A 17,082-nucleotide genomic window follows, 5' to 3' on the forward strand; every position below is an offset into this window, starting at 1 on the left:
TCCCAAAGATTTCATCTGGGAGACTCGGTCAATTGGTTCCGTGTTGATGGCAATGGAAAGCTGGCCGATCCACTCCCTCCTCGACATTACCATATAGTGTGTTTTACTAACGTTTAATGCGAGTTTCTTGTATTTCAACCAGTCATCCAGAGCCACCACGTCTTCATTCAAAAGTGACTCTGCCTGTTTCACGTGTTTCAAAATTGGTCCAAGAACACTTCCTAGTGGAACCCCAAGGGTGTTTTCAATAGGGTTCTACCTGTCAGATAATCGCTGAATCAACTGAATTCCCTCCCTTCAATACCAAATCGTCTAAGTGTTGTGAGCAATAAGGGTCTCGATATTGTTTCAACTTCCCGTAGTAGATCCAAGAAGTACCGGTTGCCCACTATCCATCAACCCCTTCCACTTCGCAAGCACCAGGTTCAGTGCGGTTTCACAGGAATGTCCTTCCCGATAGCCCCACTGCTCCCAGGCGGGCAGGCCGTTCTGGTATTGCACCAATTAGTCTTTGATCACAACCTCCAGGACCTTCTCGACAGTGTGTAGCATGTTGATGGGACGGAACTCTTCCGCCTTGATAGCTCCAGTATCCATAGGAATAGATACAATCAATGACTCCTTCCATGTATCCGGAAAAACACCCCTCTACATCGATGCATTCTCCATAAATTCATGTCACACCACAGACGGAGGTTGCTGAAAGCATCCTCTAGCCGTAAACAATCGGCGGCTTCGCAATATCACATGAGGTCGATTGTATAGAGTAATACAGTGATACTTTAACAATAGTATAAGTGTAAATTCAAAAATTTCAAAATCAAACCGTCTTTAGCTTGTTTTGCGGTTCTTGTATAAATATTCAAAACTATGCTGGATAATGCTAGGTCCGGGAAAGTACTGTCTGTTCTTAAGTTTTGACCAACGGTCAAAAATATTTCCAGAATTTGATGTTCGATGTTTCGCATGTGATGTACATTCAGACATTTGGAAATACCTCGATTGTTACGACATTGAGAACTTTGTATTACACCCATTGATTAGGGTTTTCAACAACCAGGGAGAAATGGAAACGTAAGCCTAATTTGACTCGCCCCGCGACACTGCCTATCAGCATTTTGTTTGGGATGTTTAACACGTTGCGTACCAAGCGTTTTAGCACATTTTTTAGTACAATTTTTCAAATTACAATTTGTTTATAATATTTGTTAAACCGATTGTTTTCGAAGGCCAAGCAAAAACTTAGCTTCCCAAAAATTTATATAAAATATTATAATAATTTTTATGTTGCATTTTCATTTATTTATGGGTCAAAAACTTGTTTGTACTAAAACTGCTGTCACCCATATTTGGGTGACGCGGTACGCAACGTGTTAAGCAAATAATTATGACGTTTGTAAACAAAACAATCAAAGGCGAAGCAAAAACGAACACTCAAGGGAAAGTTTGATTCCTGTGAGACTATCGAATACAATGATCCGCCTAGTTTCCCCGTTGATAACCTCTGATCTGGATGCCATTACCTTGATAACGAACACATTGATTATTAACATGTTGCGTACCAAGCGTTTTAGCACAATTTTTAGTACAATTTTTGTTGTTTATAATATTTGTTAAACCGATTGTTCTCGAAGGCCAAGCAAAAACTTAGCTTCCCAAAAATTTACATGAAATATTACAATAATTTTTATGTTGCATTTTCATTTATTTATGTGTCAAAAACTTTTTAGAACTAGAACTGCTGTCACCCATGTTTGGGTGACGCGGTACGGATCGTGTTAAAGGATTCAGGACAGCCGGATGTTTGAGGCTATTAGAATATAGGCCCACTAGCCCTGAGCCAACCCCGATAGAGGCACGAATTCGAATCTCACTCGATACTGGACCCTCCCCGTATAAGAGAGGATAGACTACATAAGAGGGGTTCGCAACAGCCGAGCGTTAGCGCCGGTTAGAAAATCGGCCCATGAGCGCCGGGGCTCACCACCTCGAGGGCAGTAACGGAAAAAGCCAAAATACGACCGTTTCATCAAAGATGAAGAGAAATACTGTCAATTCCACTATAGATTGCCATAGATGCAAGCAGGATTTGATATGCACAGACCATGTTTAGCATAAAGATCTTGACGAACCAACTGGGAATCTCCGAAACTCAATGGTAAATATTAAACAACATATTCCCAAAGCTCGCAATGCGTGCTTGGTGTGTCTTACCTATGTACTGACCTCTAGAGACCTATCTCAAGTGGCTTTGGAAATCCCGTGATCCATTACGCTAGAAATTCCCGCTCAATAAACAGGTCCCCAAGCTAAGTGCGCGCTTCTTACGCGAAGGAGGAAAAACAAGACTTGGAGTACTTGAGCTCCGGGCGTAGAAAAACGAAACCGTTGAATGATGAAGACGGTAGGTACAGACTGCTTCGGGGCGACAAGTGCTTTCCCGTGTCTACTGCTGGCGCCCGAAGCGCCCTAAAGCCCACAAGTTTGATGCGGTGAGTTCCCCATCGCGATCTCGTGATTATCTCGCGCGTCTTGGTGCTCGTGGCGAAGTTGGTGGTCGCGATCCCTCCGTTACGGGGGAGTTTGCTATGTTCTCCCCCTGAGTAAGAAGTACATTACCGGTGCGGTGACCCACACGGCACCTGATCGTGACGCCTTTTCAGGGGATTAACGAGTGAAAACCGGTGGGGGAAGAATCACGTGTCAGGCGCTCGCCAAAGGAACAGCGAATCTCGAAGTGATAAAAGAGATGCGTGTTCATGTTCGTAAGAGGTAAGACGATCCATTACGAACATTGAGAAAGAAAAGCGGGAGCTTTTGGGGAGTTTGCGCGATCGACCGATCTCGTGAGATCCGCTCTCACGCGCTGTGTATGTTATGTCGCCGCTGAGTCGAAAACACGATTCGCTTCGCACACACATTCTTGGCCATAAGACGTTGTCGAGCGTGCGGTGCTTTATCAGCTGCTCGGAGCCGACCGTCATTCTAGTTGCTAGTTGAGAGTCCCTCGGTCAAGATCATGGGTACCGGAGTGCGTTCGTTACTGCCATCGTTGGTGCTGCTGTTGTTTCTGTGCGGGTCGCTGTTAGATGTTTCGCGGGTGTTTGCCTCCGAAGGTAAGTGGGCATCTTCATCCGCTTCGCTTGCGCATGTGTGTGTTGGGTACTAGTGTGACCTGCCCGGGGCGGGGGCAAAGACCAATCTCCGCGAGAAGGTGATATGACGAAAAATATGCTAAACATTTCCGGTCGCGCTGGAGCAAAACAGGTCGAAGGCTTCTGCCAAGTAACGTCATCGTAAGGTCGAGTTTTGATCTTCGCTCCGTGTCTTGCAACTGCATTCCGCTACACACTTGTGCATTCCATTTCTTGTTTCTTGTTCCATTGGGATTCGTCATTGATTGGGCCTTTCTTCCACTGAACCGTTACGTCCAACAGAGGAACTTCCAGTATGGGATTCAGTGCGCCTTTGCGACATTCCAAACGAGGAAGCTCCGGGCGAATGTCGGCCACCGGGTGAGTGTGCGGCGTATGGAAAGATCAACGATGTGTCCAGCCTTAGCTCGATTACACGCTTCAGCTTTATCAAACAGATCCAGTGCAACGGTTCGGAGCCGGTGCCGTATGTGTGCTGTCCGCGCAACAGCCATTCCTACCGGTAAGTAACCCTAAGGCGTCAGGCAGACGCATGTGGAGTACGATTTCTGGAGATGTGAAGCCCAAAAACAAACCCATTTGCCCGGAGATTGACGCAAACGGCAGGAGGTGACGGAGGACTTGTGAGTCATAAAGACGCGGGCCTGAGATCGGTTATTATTTCCTTAGAGAAGATCGCCCCGAACAACCGATTGATTGATGCCTTCCAAGTATGCCGCACAGCAGCAGCACCAAACCGGCTCTTTAGAACAGACGCAACCTAAACCAGATGTACTAAAAGTAAACAACTCCATCGAGCTCAATTTCGCGTGTGTCGAAAACCGTGCGTGACAATGTTTAGCTACTTCGGTGCAGGAAGCAAACTTTTGCATCAGCAGAACGAGCTCACGTTTGCAATCGAATTTAACTAATCAGTTAGTACAGAGTGCACAGGAAAATACATTGTTGCCTTATGCATCATGGTTTATAACCAGACTGCATGGAGCCAGTGCTGCAACGGAATACTGCTCGTGACGTCATACGACATTTTGATTCGGAAAACGACTGCACTTAGCCAAGATGAGACGTAATCGGGAATTATTCCATTTTTCTATTCCATGGTTTCGAATTTACAAAGTAACGATAATTTGCAATGAGTAGGGCGTACATTGAAATACGCACTGGCAGCTGCAAGATTGAAACTAATTTTATGATTTCGAAGAGCAGGAAAAATTGAACCCGAAATAATATTCAATTATAACCATTTTGATAATGTGAAAATGTTTTTTGAGCGCCACTCACAGTCATTAAATGTTTGATGACTTTTGGATGTGTTTTCAATCTTAAAATTCAAATTCAAATGGGTAATGAGTTGACCTAGCTTGCCGCCTTAGCTTCCTTACGTACCTATGCGCAAGGTGAATCACAAAGGATACTTGCACACAACACAACACACCCTGGGACGGCGACCGCATTCGAATGAAAAGCATTGCTTCCTAGAAAGTCATCAGGGGTCCATTACAATGAAATTCTTACCAAACACTAGGTAGCCCCCTACCCAAACACCTTTCAACGTCTGGCTATTTACGGTAGGGCTCTGGCTGAAACCGAGAATTGCAACCGATAACGCGGGTCGCTTGAAAATAAATACTCCTTTATTGGCTAACGAGAATTTCTCAACGGTGGGTGTTAAAAGTCGAAGGGCAACCGTCAAGTGATAAGGTTTTATGGCGCAGAACTAGTCGACGGCGATAGACCGTCTTTAGGAGCGTACCGGAGCGCAGCTGTTTTTTTGGTTTCACTCTCCGATTTAAAAATTCGGGTCATTTTTTACGAGCATCGTGCCGGTTCTGGGTTAATTCCGTTTCGATGTTTTACTGATATTTTTCGTTTCGCTCTTATCGTCTAGTGAACCGTATGTGAATGAGACCGTTGCATCAAAAAATCGTATTTCGAGTCGGACGTCTTTCAATCCCGATGCGTGTGGGATCCAGACAACCGTGTTGAAAATTCGGGGTGGTCAGCTGGCCGAGCTGGATGAATTTCCCTGGATGGCGATGCTGCTGTACGAGCGTGGTAGGTAGTGGCTCCGGATGTGTCATGGGGGTCGTTAAATTTGGTTTTAAACTTTCGCCAACGGATTTTCAAACTTTGAATATTTTTCGCTTTTCCAGAGCATAATGCGGTGGCGCAAGGTTGCGGAGGCGCTCTGATCAGTCGGACCTACGTGCTGACGGCGGCACACTGCGTGACCGGAAGGAACTTCGAGCAGCAAAAGGGACGCCTGTAGGTGACAGTGTGCAAAGAACGATCACCCAAGAAGACGTCAACTGATCACTAAATGAGTGTTGTTTGATTTTGTCTCTTCGCAGAAAGTTTGTCCGCCTGCGGGAGTACAACATCCACACCAATCCCGACTGCGTGTACGAGAACAACCTGAAGGATTGCTCGGACGACATGATTGATCTCGAGCCGAAAGCGGTCATTCCACATCCTGAGTATAACTCAGACTCGTCAAACCAGCAGCACGACATAGCGCTGATTAGGATCGAGCAGACACCACCGTTCGGTGACTTTTTGCGTGCGATCTGTCTCCCGACGCAGAACTACAATGGCACTTCCAAAAATCCGCTAAGCGTGTCCGGCTGGGGGCGGACGGATATATGTAAGAAACCTTATTGTATCATCGTAAGATCCGCTAATTCATACCGAACATCTCTTTCTCTTATAGTTAAAAACGATCTAGGTCCAAACGTACTCAGTCCAATCAAGCTGAAGCTGAGCCTGCCGTACGTTGAGCGCAATTCGTGCAGCAAGGCGTTCCAACCGTGGAAGTTCATGCTCGGTCCGGGTCAGATCTGTGCTGGAGGAGAGCATGAGAAGGACACTTGCTCCGGTGACAGTGGGTCACCACTGATGAGCTATGACGTTAAACGGGCTGTGTGGACCATAACGGGCATCGTGAGTCTGGGGGTGCGCGATTGCGGCGTGGCAGGGTTGCCGGGAGTCTACACGTACGTTCACCACTATCTCCCATGGATACGGTCGTACGTGCCGGAGATAACCAAGGAAGATTAAAAACGCACACCACAAAACCGTGCAATGATTATTACTACTTAGGTTTAATGCAATAAATATTGAATCATGAGCTACTTAACAACACTGAATCCAATTCGTCCTTAAAGCTCTCACGTTTATTGAACATCTCTACCGCGTGTTAATACGTTGAAGCCATTTCCATCTTCAGCCATCATCGAACTCCTGCAGTGTCCTTATAAGCCGGAAAATGTCTAGTCCTTTGCCCCACTGTAACACAGATTATTTCCTCCCGAAGTCTTTGTTACCCCAGTTCAAGGTCAGATCACACGATACATGTGATAGACCTGTCTTTATGTTCCGTTATGAGAGTACTATTTTCTGCAAGTCCAGCAAGGTTTTTTTTTCTCCAAGTCTCCAACACAGGGTTAATCAAAGCGTCCTGCTGTTCTACTATGTGGGAACAAAGTCAGCTTCACCCTTTCCAGCACTTGCCCCGACTGCCCGACACATCCGTTGCAAGGGAAATGGTTAACTAAAGTAGGTTAAATCATTGCAGGAGGCTAACTTTCCCCAAGACAACCAACTGGAAGAGTTTAGGTTGGGAAGGTGGTTGTTTGTGTCAATTTATAAGGACAAGGAATTTGTTTTGAATATCGACAAATGAATTCCATTCTATAATGCTACTAAACTGTTTTTATTATTTCCATATTTTTAATTTGAATTATTCCAAAAATGATGATTTCAACTACAAGATCCAGCAACATTTCTTGTGAATCACACTTTCTTTCACCTCAGCAGCAAAATAGAAGTTTTACCCTCAACGGCGTTAGCTGTAAGCATGAAGCCATCATTGCCAAAAAGGAACTGTCAATTAAATAAGCGTTCTTGGCACGAAAGAAAATCCTGAGGCTTCTAACGTCTTTACCGCTTGATACTTTACCGCGAATTATGTTCAATATTGAAAAGAAAATTTTATTTGTTTCACCCTGCAAACGCGTCTGCAACAAGTTGCTCCAGGGTACCTTTTTCGTTTCCTTGACCTGCACTGGCCCGCTCTAAACAGGATAAGAGCGGGCACACGTAGTGCAATACTCTCCGTCTTTTCAAACTACATCATCCACATCATTGGAAACAATGATGCTGCGATTGATGTAGACGTCCTTTCATGTTCTTTGTCAATTCTATCTATGTGTCATTATGTTAATGACAGTCCAACATGTAGTCTTAAAAATAGTATATAAGCCAAATGTTTGTACACACTTGAATAAATGTTTTTATAAAAAAAAAAAAATACAGAAAAATTAATATTCCATCGAATATGTGAAAGTCACGCATTAAAATTTCGTAGAATTGTTTTACATTAAGAAATAAATATGTTTATATGTTTATTAGATTGTCTTATTGCTTGCCTCTAGGGCAATGCAAATACTGCTTAAGATTAACACATGGATAATAATACTTAACTACATTGACAAAGGCAGATTGAAAACGGCCAGAATGGTACCAGGTTCGTTATATCAAGTCATGTGATTGAAAAGTACCAAACCTGTCTAAATGTGGTTAAAAAAAAATAATGCAATTTTATCTTTATTGAAACGCCAATCTCTACAGTTAGCAAAACATGAAAGTAATGTAAAAGTTTTACGCAAGCAAGTAAAAGAATCACCAGACGAGGGAGGAGCATTAAGTAAGTGTATTGCAAAGTATTAAAAACACACGAAGATTTTTTATATGGAAGTTTACTTATAAAACTCCTGTGAAAGACAAGCGTTAATAACTGACTAAAGCATGAACACAATTACCTTATAAGCACCGGTGGTACTGTTGCACTCTGCACCAGGCTATAATATAATGCAATTAAAATGATTGTTTACTAACAAGTTGCTCATAACAGCTGCCTCAAACGAAGGCATTTTAGTAAAGTGCTAGGCAGCAACATTGGCAGCACAGATATACTAAAGAAAAATCATAGTGTGTTCGACTACAACGACCACACCGGCGTCAAACGAATTGAACAGTTTCGACATAACCTTTCACTACTCCCCCTATCAGGCCGTCTACTGACCACCATATTCCCGACCGTGTTGAGCGCCTGTCGAAACTAACGTCAACATTTCAACACGCAATTCAAGCAACTCGCCCGTAACTGTAAACAATTTTCCCCAAACCCTTCGAAAATTGTCTATTTTTCAATTCCAATCACAACCTTGTCACAACAATGTCTTCTTCTTTGCCGTGGGCGTTCGACGCTCTTTTCCGATCGTTAGCTTTCTTTGCCAGGTTTAAGGTTTTACAGTCTGCTTTTTCTCATTCCCGTTGCCTGGTGTTCGTAAAATTGTGATGCATCAATATATTCAAGAAAAAAGCAGCCCTTCTTAGTCGTCTTGGTCACTCAGCATCTTCATCAGGATGATTACCGCTGACTGGAGGACGTTGCTGGGCGAGCGGTGTGAAGTGACTGGTTGACCACAAGGATACGCATCGGAACCGTTGTTGGCTTGCTTCATCCGGTAAGGTTTCCCTTTCGTTGCCGTGAGTACGGTTGACTGGAGTTTATTGATTCTCGTTCGCTAAAGTGAATGAAGTGAACGGTTTTTTCCGAATTGGATCACTCTTCTCACACATAACTTCCTCCTCTCGGAGACAATACAGGCCCATGTGGAGGAAGGAGACGAAAGTGGAAAAGAAATAAATTCGTATAACAACAATATTGTACCACCATAAAGCCACGCACGACTTGGGAAACCTTTTTGTCCAAGGCGGATCAAACAGGAGAAAAAAGAGAAGGTAAATTAATCAAAGAAAAAGGACGTCTGACCGGTACTTCCCCTCGAGCCGAAGCCGAAGTCTATTCGATTCAATCGTACAATCTGGCAGGAGTGTCCGGAGGAAAATGATGTGCATGTTGTCATCGGCGTGCTGTAATTATGTGTTCCTTGGCGATATACCTGAGGGGGACACCGGTGGTGTCTCGAGTATCCTCCAGAGGAAGAATGTCGCAACGTCGTTTTTCCAATCAATTTCTCACGATTAGCAACGGGCGCCGGCATCTCCGAGCAGAACTGGGACAAATTTGTACACTTCTCTTCCTTACACATCCTGCTTCTTGAAAGTGTTCGACTCCCCTTCTATCCTGCAGGCACACTCCAATCATCGTTCTCCCTGTTATTCTGATGCACCCCAAACCGTCCAGCAGTCCGCTTCGTTGGTCCACTAGAAATTGGTAATGAATTAGATGAAGTCACCGACGATGGGACGTGAGCGTGCTAGAAATGGACACGTGCCGGGTTGGTGAGGTTGAAGTGCGTCACCCGAGGCTTCGGTCGCCCAGAGGTGGAGAAGAAAGGTTCCCAAAGCTGACCGGTCAAAATGGGCCAGTGTGCGTGCCGCTCGGGACGATTGTGATTTGAAGTACGAATTCTCGTCCTACAAGTTCACTTCAATTTGTAGGTCTCAAAATAAACCGATGGTACTTAAAAATTGGAATTGTTACCAGTCGAGAATCTACTTTTTTTCGGATAAAGAATATCCATTCCAAATTTCCTTCCGACGGCGAAGTTTTCCCAAGTCGGAAACTCCGAGACACTGCCCGGCTGATGGAAACACTCTCTCTTCGCAACGGCTAACCGGGTTGAAAGGAAGGTTAAAAACCGGATTAAGCAGTTCACTAACTAAGTTACAAACTTGTCCAAACGGCACCGCAACGGAGAGCAAATGGACGAGAACAGCATCCCAATTAGCATCAATCATGCTACGCGTTCATTAACTTTCACCCGGCGTGAGAAAGCGGGTTCTCAAAAGGTTCTTGAGGCTAGAAGTCTGCCGTCGATGTGGTCAGTCGAAGGATGTTTCGTAAACTATCCTTTGCCATTAGAAAGGATTCGACCGTCATTTTCACCGGAAAGTGAGCCGAGGCGTTGAATACAGATTTTGATAAATTTAATTACGCCAATAATCCTCTCACATTACACAATGGACCAACCGAACAGAGCTCATCCCGATTCAGGGATTGTGTATCGCGTAACTTTCTTCTATCTCGAGAAAAGTGTGCGACTCCTAGCTGACTTGGTCCCTCCCGTGGAAGGTAGTTATGGTACGGTAAAAGGATCAAATTACAGCTAACGGGAGGTGGAAAAGAAACCCAAAGCGAACGGAATTCTCCTTGCTAGAAACGTGTCCATGCTGTCGGTCAGGTTTGTTTTTTTGCCTAGTCCAACAGGATTAAGGGTCAGCTAAAGAGTGAGCCATTTTAGAAGAAGTGGCAAGATCTCATCCTTCCAGCATCATCTTTCACGGTAACAAAAAAAAAACGACGGAGATACGGATTCCTCTGGGATTCGGATTCCTCGCGACGGCCGTGCGCAACGTGACCGCTCCGTGTCTATGGGACATCCCTTGCGTATGTTTGCATTTTAAAACGAAACCACAACACACTGTCGGTTCCGTTACCAAGGATACCAGGGGGGGAAGCGAGCCCATATACGCACTCACCGTCCATAACCTGATAACCGGAAACGCACGCATCCGCGCAACCCGGTGGGTAACATGCGAAACGACACACATCGTTGTTGCCATGGTAAGCATCCCCTGGAATGGATCCCAGCTGCAAAGAGCCACGGGAACGAGTTTTGTTGGTCATAAATTGAAAAATATTATTATGATTGAATTTTAAACTTTCATCTCTTCGCTTGCGTTTGTCTTTTGGACAAACATTATTAGTTTAGAGGAGATGGCTGCGTGAGAGGGGAATTGAAAGTAACCAACACCGTCGGGAGGGACATTTTCGCTTTCACAAAATATCGAACAACCCGTGTGTTCCGCTGATTATCACCGGGGAAGATATAGAGGGACACAGATTAATCCGATAAGATGGACCGTTCCGTTTTCCTTCAGCAACGCAGACGTAGACTCCTTCTAACGGGAACGATTGAACGCATGGGAGTGAAATGTGAAATCGCACCATGAATGTTTAGAAAACGAGTTTTTTGTCGCTGTAAGGAATGGTTGAAACAAAACGAACGAATGTAAAACTGCCGTGAAGAAACCGGTTTAAATACTTCAAATGTGTTATGATTCATCGGTGATGAAATACTTTCGACGGAAGCATAGCATAGAACAAAAATAACCAAAGATCCGTTTCATCGAGTAATCACCGTGAACGACATAAAACCCAATTCAGTTTATTTGATTTACGACCTCGTGACATTCACGGGTTCGATTTTCTTCACTTGGTGCATCGGTTTTTGATCATCAAGCTTGTAAAACAAATAAACGCTCTAGATTTCAAACGAGATGTCGATATGTTGTGCAAAGGAGGAATAAAAAACATCATTCCCATTCCACTGCGAGATCGTCGTGCCAATCGCTCGATTGTGGTATTTTTACAGATGGATTTTACCGAAACAGCATTTGTCGGTCTATATACCCCCACAGTGGGTATGCTAGAGTATTAGGGTGGTCACACGAGTTTTGCGTTTTATTCTTTTCAAAATGTTCACTTATAAAATTTGTAAACAAAATCTCAGGATAGTTATTCACCAAATATAACCCTTTATGTTATTTATGATGTGGTAATTATACACAAAGCTAGTACAACCACAATCAGTAACGAACATGAAAAATTTCCTACCTAAATTTGGCTGATATGGTCAACCAACTTTCTTATGTATAACTTTTAAGATCGTTCAACCATACGAAATTACATATTTTTTTAGATGAAAATAAAATTATGAATGTGGTAGAAAATTGCAGTGTATTTCAGACATGATTTATGTAATGTATTATAATCTGCCAACTGCATTGTCATACTAAAAAAAATACATTGACTTTATACATTGTCTAAGTAACTATGATTTCAACGAATTTGGTATTCAATATGCAATTCAATTAATGCACATTTTCGATACTGGTTTTATCAACACTTTTGCTTCGTTGGTGGTCGACCATGATGTGTTGAAAGTCTGTACCACAATCAAACCACTTGAACTGTTCCAAGTCGCGACGCCGACCTTTTAACGCAGATTCGGTTCTATATTAAACAATGCATTACCTCCTCAATCCAAATCGCCTTTAACTACCCCAAGATAGCAGAAGACTGTTCTTTTTGTTGTTTGAAGTTTTATTCCTCCTTTCCACTGGATTGGCTGTCCACGGTGGGCCACTGGCGTCCCAAATGCGCCAACAACCGGCAAATGTCTAATTTTAGCGTTGGCGGCGACGACGACGACGACGCCCGGTTACTTCCTTGGACCCACAGTTCCGCCTCGTTTTGCGACGGCATACTCGGCAACTGTTTATTTTCGCTCCCATCCATTGCATCCACGGTATGCTTTTGGCGTGCAGTATTGGACATCTGTATGTGTGTGAGTGTGTGTGTTTCTCTTCTTCGTACGACCTACTGGGATGCTGCTGTTGTTCCGGTTTCGTCGATGGCGAGCGTGATCTTGGTTGGTCCAACGCCGGTCGGTCAGAATCGGCACGATCCGCGACAGTAACATTCCCGACGCGATCGAGCACGGTTTGATTGGGCCGGTTTGGAGTGAAGAAAAATCTCGTGGTTGGTTTTAGGTTTTATTTACTTTCGTTCCCTCCCGGCATGGCGTCGAGTGGAGCTAGTGAATCGCGGATTACAGGGGGTTCATTGCTCCCCATTGTGCGAAAATCAGCTGATCGAGAGTCGTTGGAGTTGGATGCTGGTGATCGACTAATCGCGCTACCAAAGTGTTACATCTGTGGAGAACGATTTTCCGGCGGTCTGCTTGAGTTGGATCGACATCTGGAGCAACGGCACGCGGCTGACCTGATGCCGTACCGGTGCGAAACGTGTGGAGTCGACGGATTCGTGCCGATTCGGTCGATGCGCGCTATAAATAAACATTTCGCACTGCACGACGTCCAGGAACGGCCACACCGGTGCGTCCATTGTGCGCTGCGCTTCCGGACTGAGCGCAATTTGCACTCGCACGTTCGGTTGTTCCATCGTGGGTGCGTCCGGTTGGATCAAAACACTCCACTATCCACCAGCCAACCGGACCCAGCGGCCGATGGCACCCGCCGATTCCAGTGTCGACACTGTGGCTCCAGCTACAGCTCGCCGAGCGCACGGAAGCGTCACGAGAACACCCACACGCATCGGATCCGCTACCGGTGCGCCGAGTGTGGCAAAGAGTTTGCCAAGCTGGACTGCCTGACGCAGCATGAGCGGATCCACAGCCAGACGCGGCCGTACGCGTGTGATCAGTGCCCGAGTCGGTTCATCCAGCTGGCGCATCTGCGAATCCATAAGCGAGCCCGCCATAGCGGAGAGCGGCCGCACGTGTGCGCCATCTGCAATCGGGGCTTCCGGTGTCGGACGGGACTGAAGGTTCATGGAAGGATCCACACTGGCGAGAAGCCGTTCCGGTGCACGGTGTGTGAGGTGGCGTTCGGTGACGCGGGAACGCTGAGGAAGCATGGTGCGGTGCATCGCGAGTCGTCGATTGGCAAGGCTGGAGCGTATAATGGGCGCCGGTTGGCGATCAGCACTGGACGTGGTTGAGTGTCTCGGAAACACTACCTTAAATCATCAGAAAGCGTGAAGAAGATTCATCTGTTCTTTGAAGAAGAAAGAAAGTTCACTATAAAAAATGAAATGAAGAAAAAATTGTGAATACCAAATTTTATTTCAGAAGTAAGAGTAAATAATACGGCATAGTACTTGTCAGTAAAACTTAAGGACTGGATCGTTCATATGGTTTTCTTTGTAGAATACCCGTTTCTATTTTAACTTCAAAGACTTTTTTGGAAGTTTTTCATGTAGTCAAACGATTTCATTACTTCAAAGTTTAGTTCTAACGACATACTTCTCAGTAGTTCCTCAAAATAAAACAAGGTAGAAAGTTTAAACTTTAACAGAAATTATAAAAAATTGATTTGAAAAGAGGACTTCGAAGCATTAGGCGAATAATGAACATTAAATTAAATTAGCAGCTTTTTGAATAATGAATTATACAAGAAACATAATTATATAGAAAAAACATATAAAGTTTATACTAAACAGTCTATTTTGTAGCTTTTAGAGGGAAAACGTCAGATACATTCGAATGTATCAATAACATTATACCAAATATGACGTAAACGAAAGTGTCCTTGTGGCTTGTGTCAAATTACCAGTACCACCAGACCAAGTCGTTTATGTCCAAAACGTATGTGATAAACTGCGGCAATATAAAATCATTTCCACACTGTCGGATAATGGCCCTGTGGCACAAACTTTAAAACCTAAACATCCTACTAGTGAGTATAAAAGTATGAAATAAACTAACAATCCGCTGGTGTTGGTCATGAATAATCCATTTTAATGTCATTGCCGGAGCATAGGCCTAGATTGGAAATGAGATCAAAGGTACCACATGATGTTCCGAAGGGCATGCGGATAGGCTAAATTTACAAATTCATTCATTACGTGTGTATGACTTGCCACAAAAAATACACCACCAGTCCAATGGCTTCCGAACGATCCAAACGATCAAAGGTGCACAGTGGTCGAAAGAGCTGACGTAATCGAGCGTACGGACCGTCGGAAACTTGGAAACGATCCCGATTGGACCGATGCCACCAGGGCCATTAACAAATGAGACGTTGACGAATAACATATCATCGTCCACCATGTCGATGTGGGCCATCAATTATTGGCTGAAGAAACAAAATCTCTCAAAACATCGAAATCAAAAAAGGGATTAAAAATAAAGTTAAAACAGAAAATGTTTTTCAAGGTTTTTAACAGATTTTTTTACAGTAATCGGCATTTTGAAAAAAAATAATCAGCAGAAATTGAAAAAAAATAATAAAAAGAAATGGAAAAGTTATCTTCAAAAAAGCTTGGTTTTTTTTCAAAAAATGAAATAGATCAAGAACATTAACTCAATTTTTATAGTAAGGCTATGTTGTTAGTATATATCCCTATTGGTTTTGTCACTTTGTTTAGTATTAACTCAATGGTACATTCAACTGATCAACTCAATCAATGACGACTAATTGTTTCATATACAATTCAACTATTGAAGGTGTTTAAACTGTTCCCATATGTTCTAGTTAGTATGTCCACTTCGTTTTAGTTTCATTTATTCGTTTTATAATACTTTTCTTTTACGTATTCATCTGTTTTTGTTTTATCTCAGACTTTCATAATGTTAGAACATTAACATAAACAGCACTTTTGTTTTCCCTTCGCTTGAAATATTTCTTTTTTGAAAAATGATCCACCTCTCCGTGCAATCTGCTGCAAATGAACTCACCACGATTCGCGCATAATTGCAAACCATCATTACACCCGGGCGCAACCAAAGTGCACCGTCAGTGACAAATTACCGAACGCTGGTCGCAATTTGCATACAATCGCAATGATCCTCTCGGAAAGGGGAAAATAAAAACACAGATTATCCTCCGCTCGCGCAAAGGGGAAAATGTAGGGCAACAGCTGTTTTTCGCACAACAGTGTATACGCATCCTAAGAACGACACCGTATGCCGCGACGTCACTGAAGTGCAAGGATTGCCGGAGTCAATTTGTATCTGTCAGTCGGACGATTTAATAACGACGCCCATCGACGGCTGTTCGGGATACCTCGGGGGCCCGGAAGCCGGTAGTTAGAGCTTCATTATTCGACGATAAATTAACATAATGCACTGACAAATATTAACTTTCCGTGCGCGTTGACGCAAATCCGTTGCCCGATGCCATTCCGGAATACTTCTGCCGGTGACGGGTTCAAAAGTGCGGCCCAACCAATCTCGCGCGGTTTGTCCCATATTTCATGCACCCGTCCGATCCGGAACCGGTAACTTTCACTCCCGGCGGCACAATGGGGTTCACGGCTGGGTGAAGTTCTGACGGCACGCCGAGGGCAGATTGCACATCCATTAACTCTCCATTGAACCCGCCGAAATTTCCATATTGCAATTGATTTTCAATAAAATATTCATTAATTTCTCATCAACGACAACAGCAACGGGCCTGCTGTAACGGGCTGGGTTTCCGGCGAGCGTGTCACGCGGCGGAAGACGCCGGGATGGTGGGCCGGAAGCAACCGGTGCTCCAGTTTTTTCTTCCTCCGGATGTCAGCGTAATTGTTTGACGTGATTTACATTCGGGTGGAAATTTAAGCGGCGTGAAAATGGTTTAATGTTACTTCGAAAAGAGCACAAAGTGGAACAACTGAGTTCTCTTTAATAAACACACACATGCTTTAAAGCACACCGAGAATAAACTCCCCGGTCGCATGATAGAGTCTTTAATCCACATTATCCGACCGGCTGGAAGTGGATCAAAACCTCATCGCATCGTTTATGTCCTTCTACGTCGGGGACATAATTCCTTCCCACTTCGAGGCGCGACCAAGGGGTGAGTAGTTTCCATTCTTGTTCGTCAGCTTCGTGTAAATAAAAGATGAAAACGTCATGTTTTCCTCCCGATTGCGTTGCCAAACAGCGTGAAACGCTTCCCGCTCTTCCATGGGCACCTCTCAGTGACGTAAGGCCACTTCAAGTGAAACAAAAGTCCTTTCACCTTTCGTCACGACGTCATCCAATGGTCCGATGTCCTTCCAGTGCTGAAGTGCTGAAAATGCACGAAAAAAGAAAAGAAGGACACTTGAAACATACGCACGAACGCACACATACACATACATCTCATGCTCCTATTGCGTTTGTTCGCACCTCACAATCCGTCGTCGATCATCCAGCTCTTTGAAAGGCCGGACGCTTTGATTTGCGAACGAAAGTGTCCTTAGCGTCTCGAGCACAAGAGGTCGCCTCAAGATGGCCACCCCGGGATGGTTTTCTTTTTATCTTACGCATCGCAAATTACGTCAAAGACATTCTACCCCTGCCCAGCTCCGGTAGGGAAACTCCGGGAGGTGTGAAGCCGAAAA

General features: G+C 44.3%; 2 protein-coding genes across 2 annotated transcripts; both read left to right on the forward strand.

Annotated features, from left to right (window-relative positions):
• The first annotated feature begins 3,019 nt into the window (after positions 1-3,019).
• On the forward strand, positions 3,020-6,212 carry LOC131284954 (CLIP domain-containing serine protease B8-like). The gene is made up of 6 exons (XM_058313812.1): positions 3,020-3,116; positions 3,438-3,657; positions 5,044-5,210; positions 5,309-5,420; positions 5,507-5,799; positions 5,866-6,212. Exons 1-6 carry the CDS (start codon positions 3,020-3,022, stop codon positions 6,210-6,212), a joined length of 1,236 nt encoding a protein of 411 aa, XP_058169795.1.
• Positions 6,213-12,768: 6,556 nt separating this feature from the next.
• LOC131284955 (zinc finger protein 32-like) lies at positions 12,769-13,710 on the forward strand. Its single transcript, XM_058313813.1, has one exon. It carries the CDS (start codon positions 12,769-12,771, stop codon positions 13,708-13,710), a length of 942 nt encoding a protein of 313 aa, XP_058169796.1.
• The last annotated feature ends 3,372 nt before the right edge of the window (positions 13,711-17,082 follow it).

This window comes from Anopheles ziemanni, chromosome 3 (assembly GCF_943734765.1).
Source record: "Anopheles ziemanni chromosome 3, idAnoZiCoDA_A2_x.2, whole genome shotgun sequence".
Lineage (NCBI taxonomy): Eukaryota > Metazoa > Arthropoda > Insecta > Diptera > Culicidae > Anopheles > Anopheles ziemanni.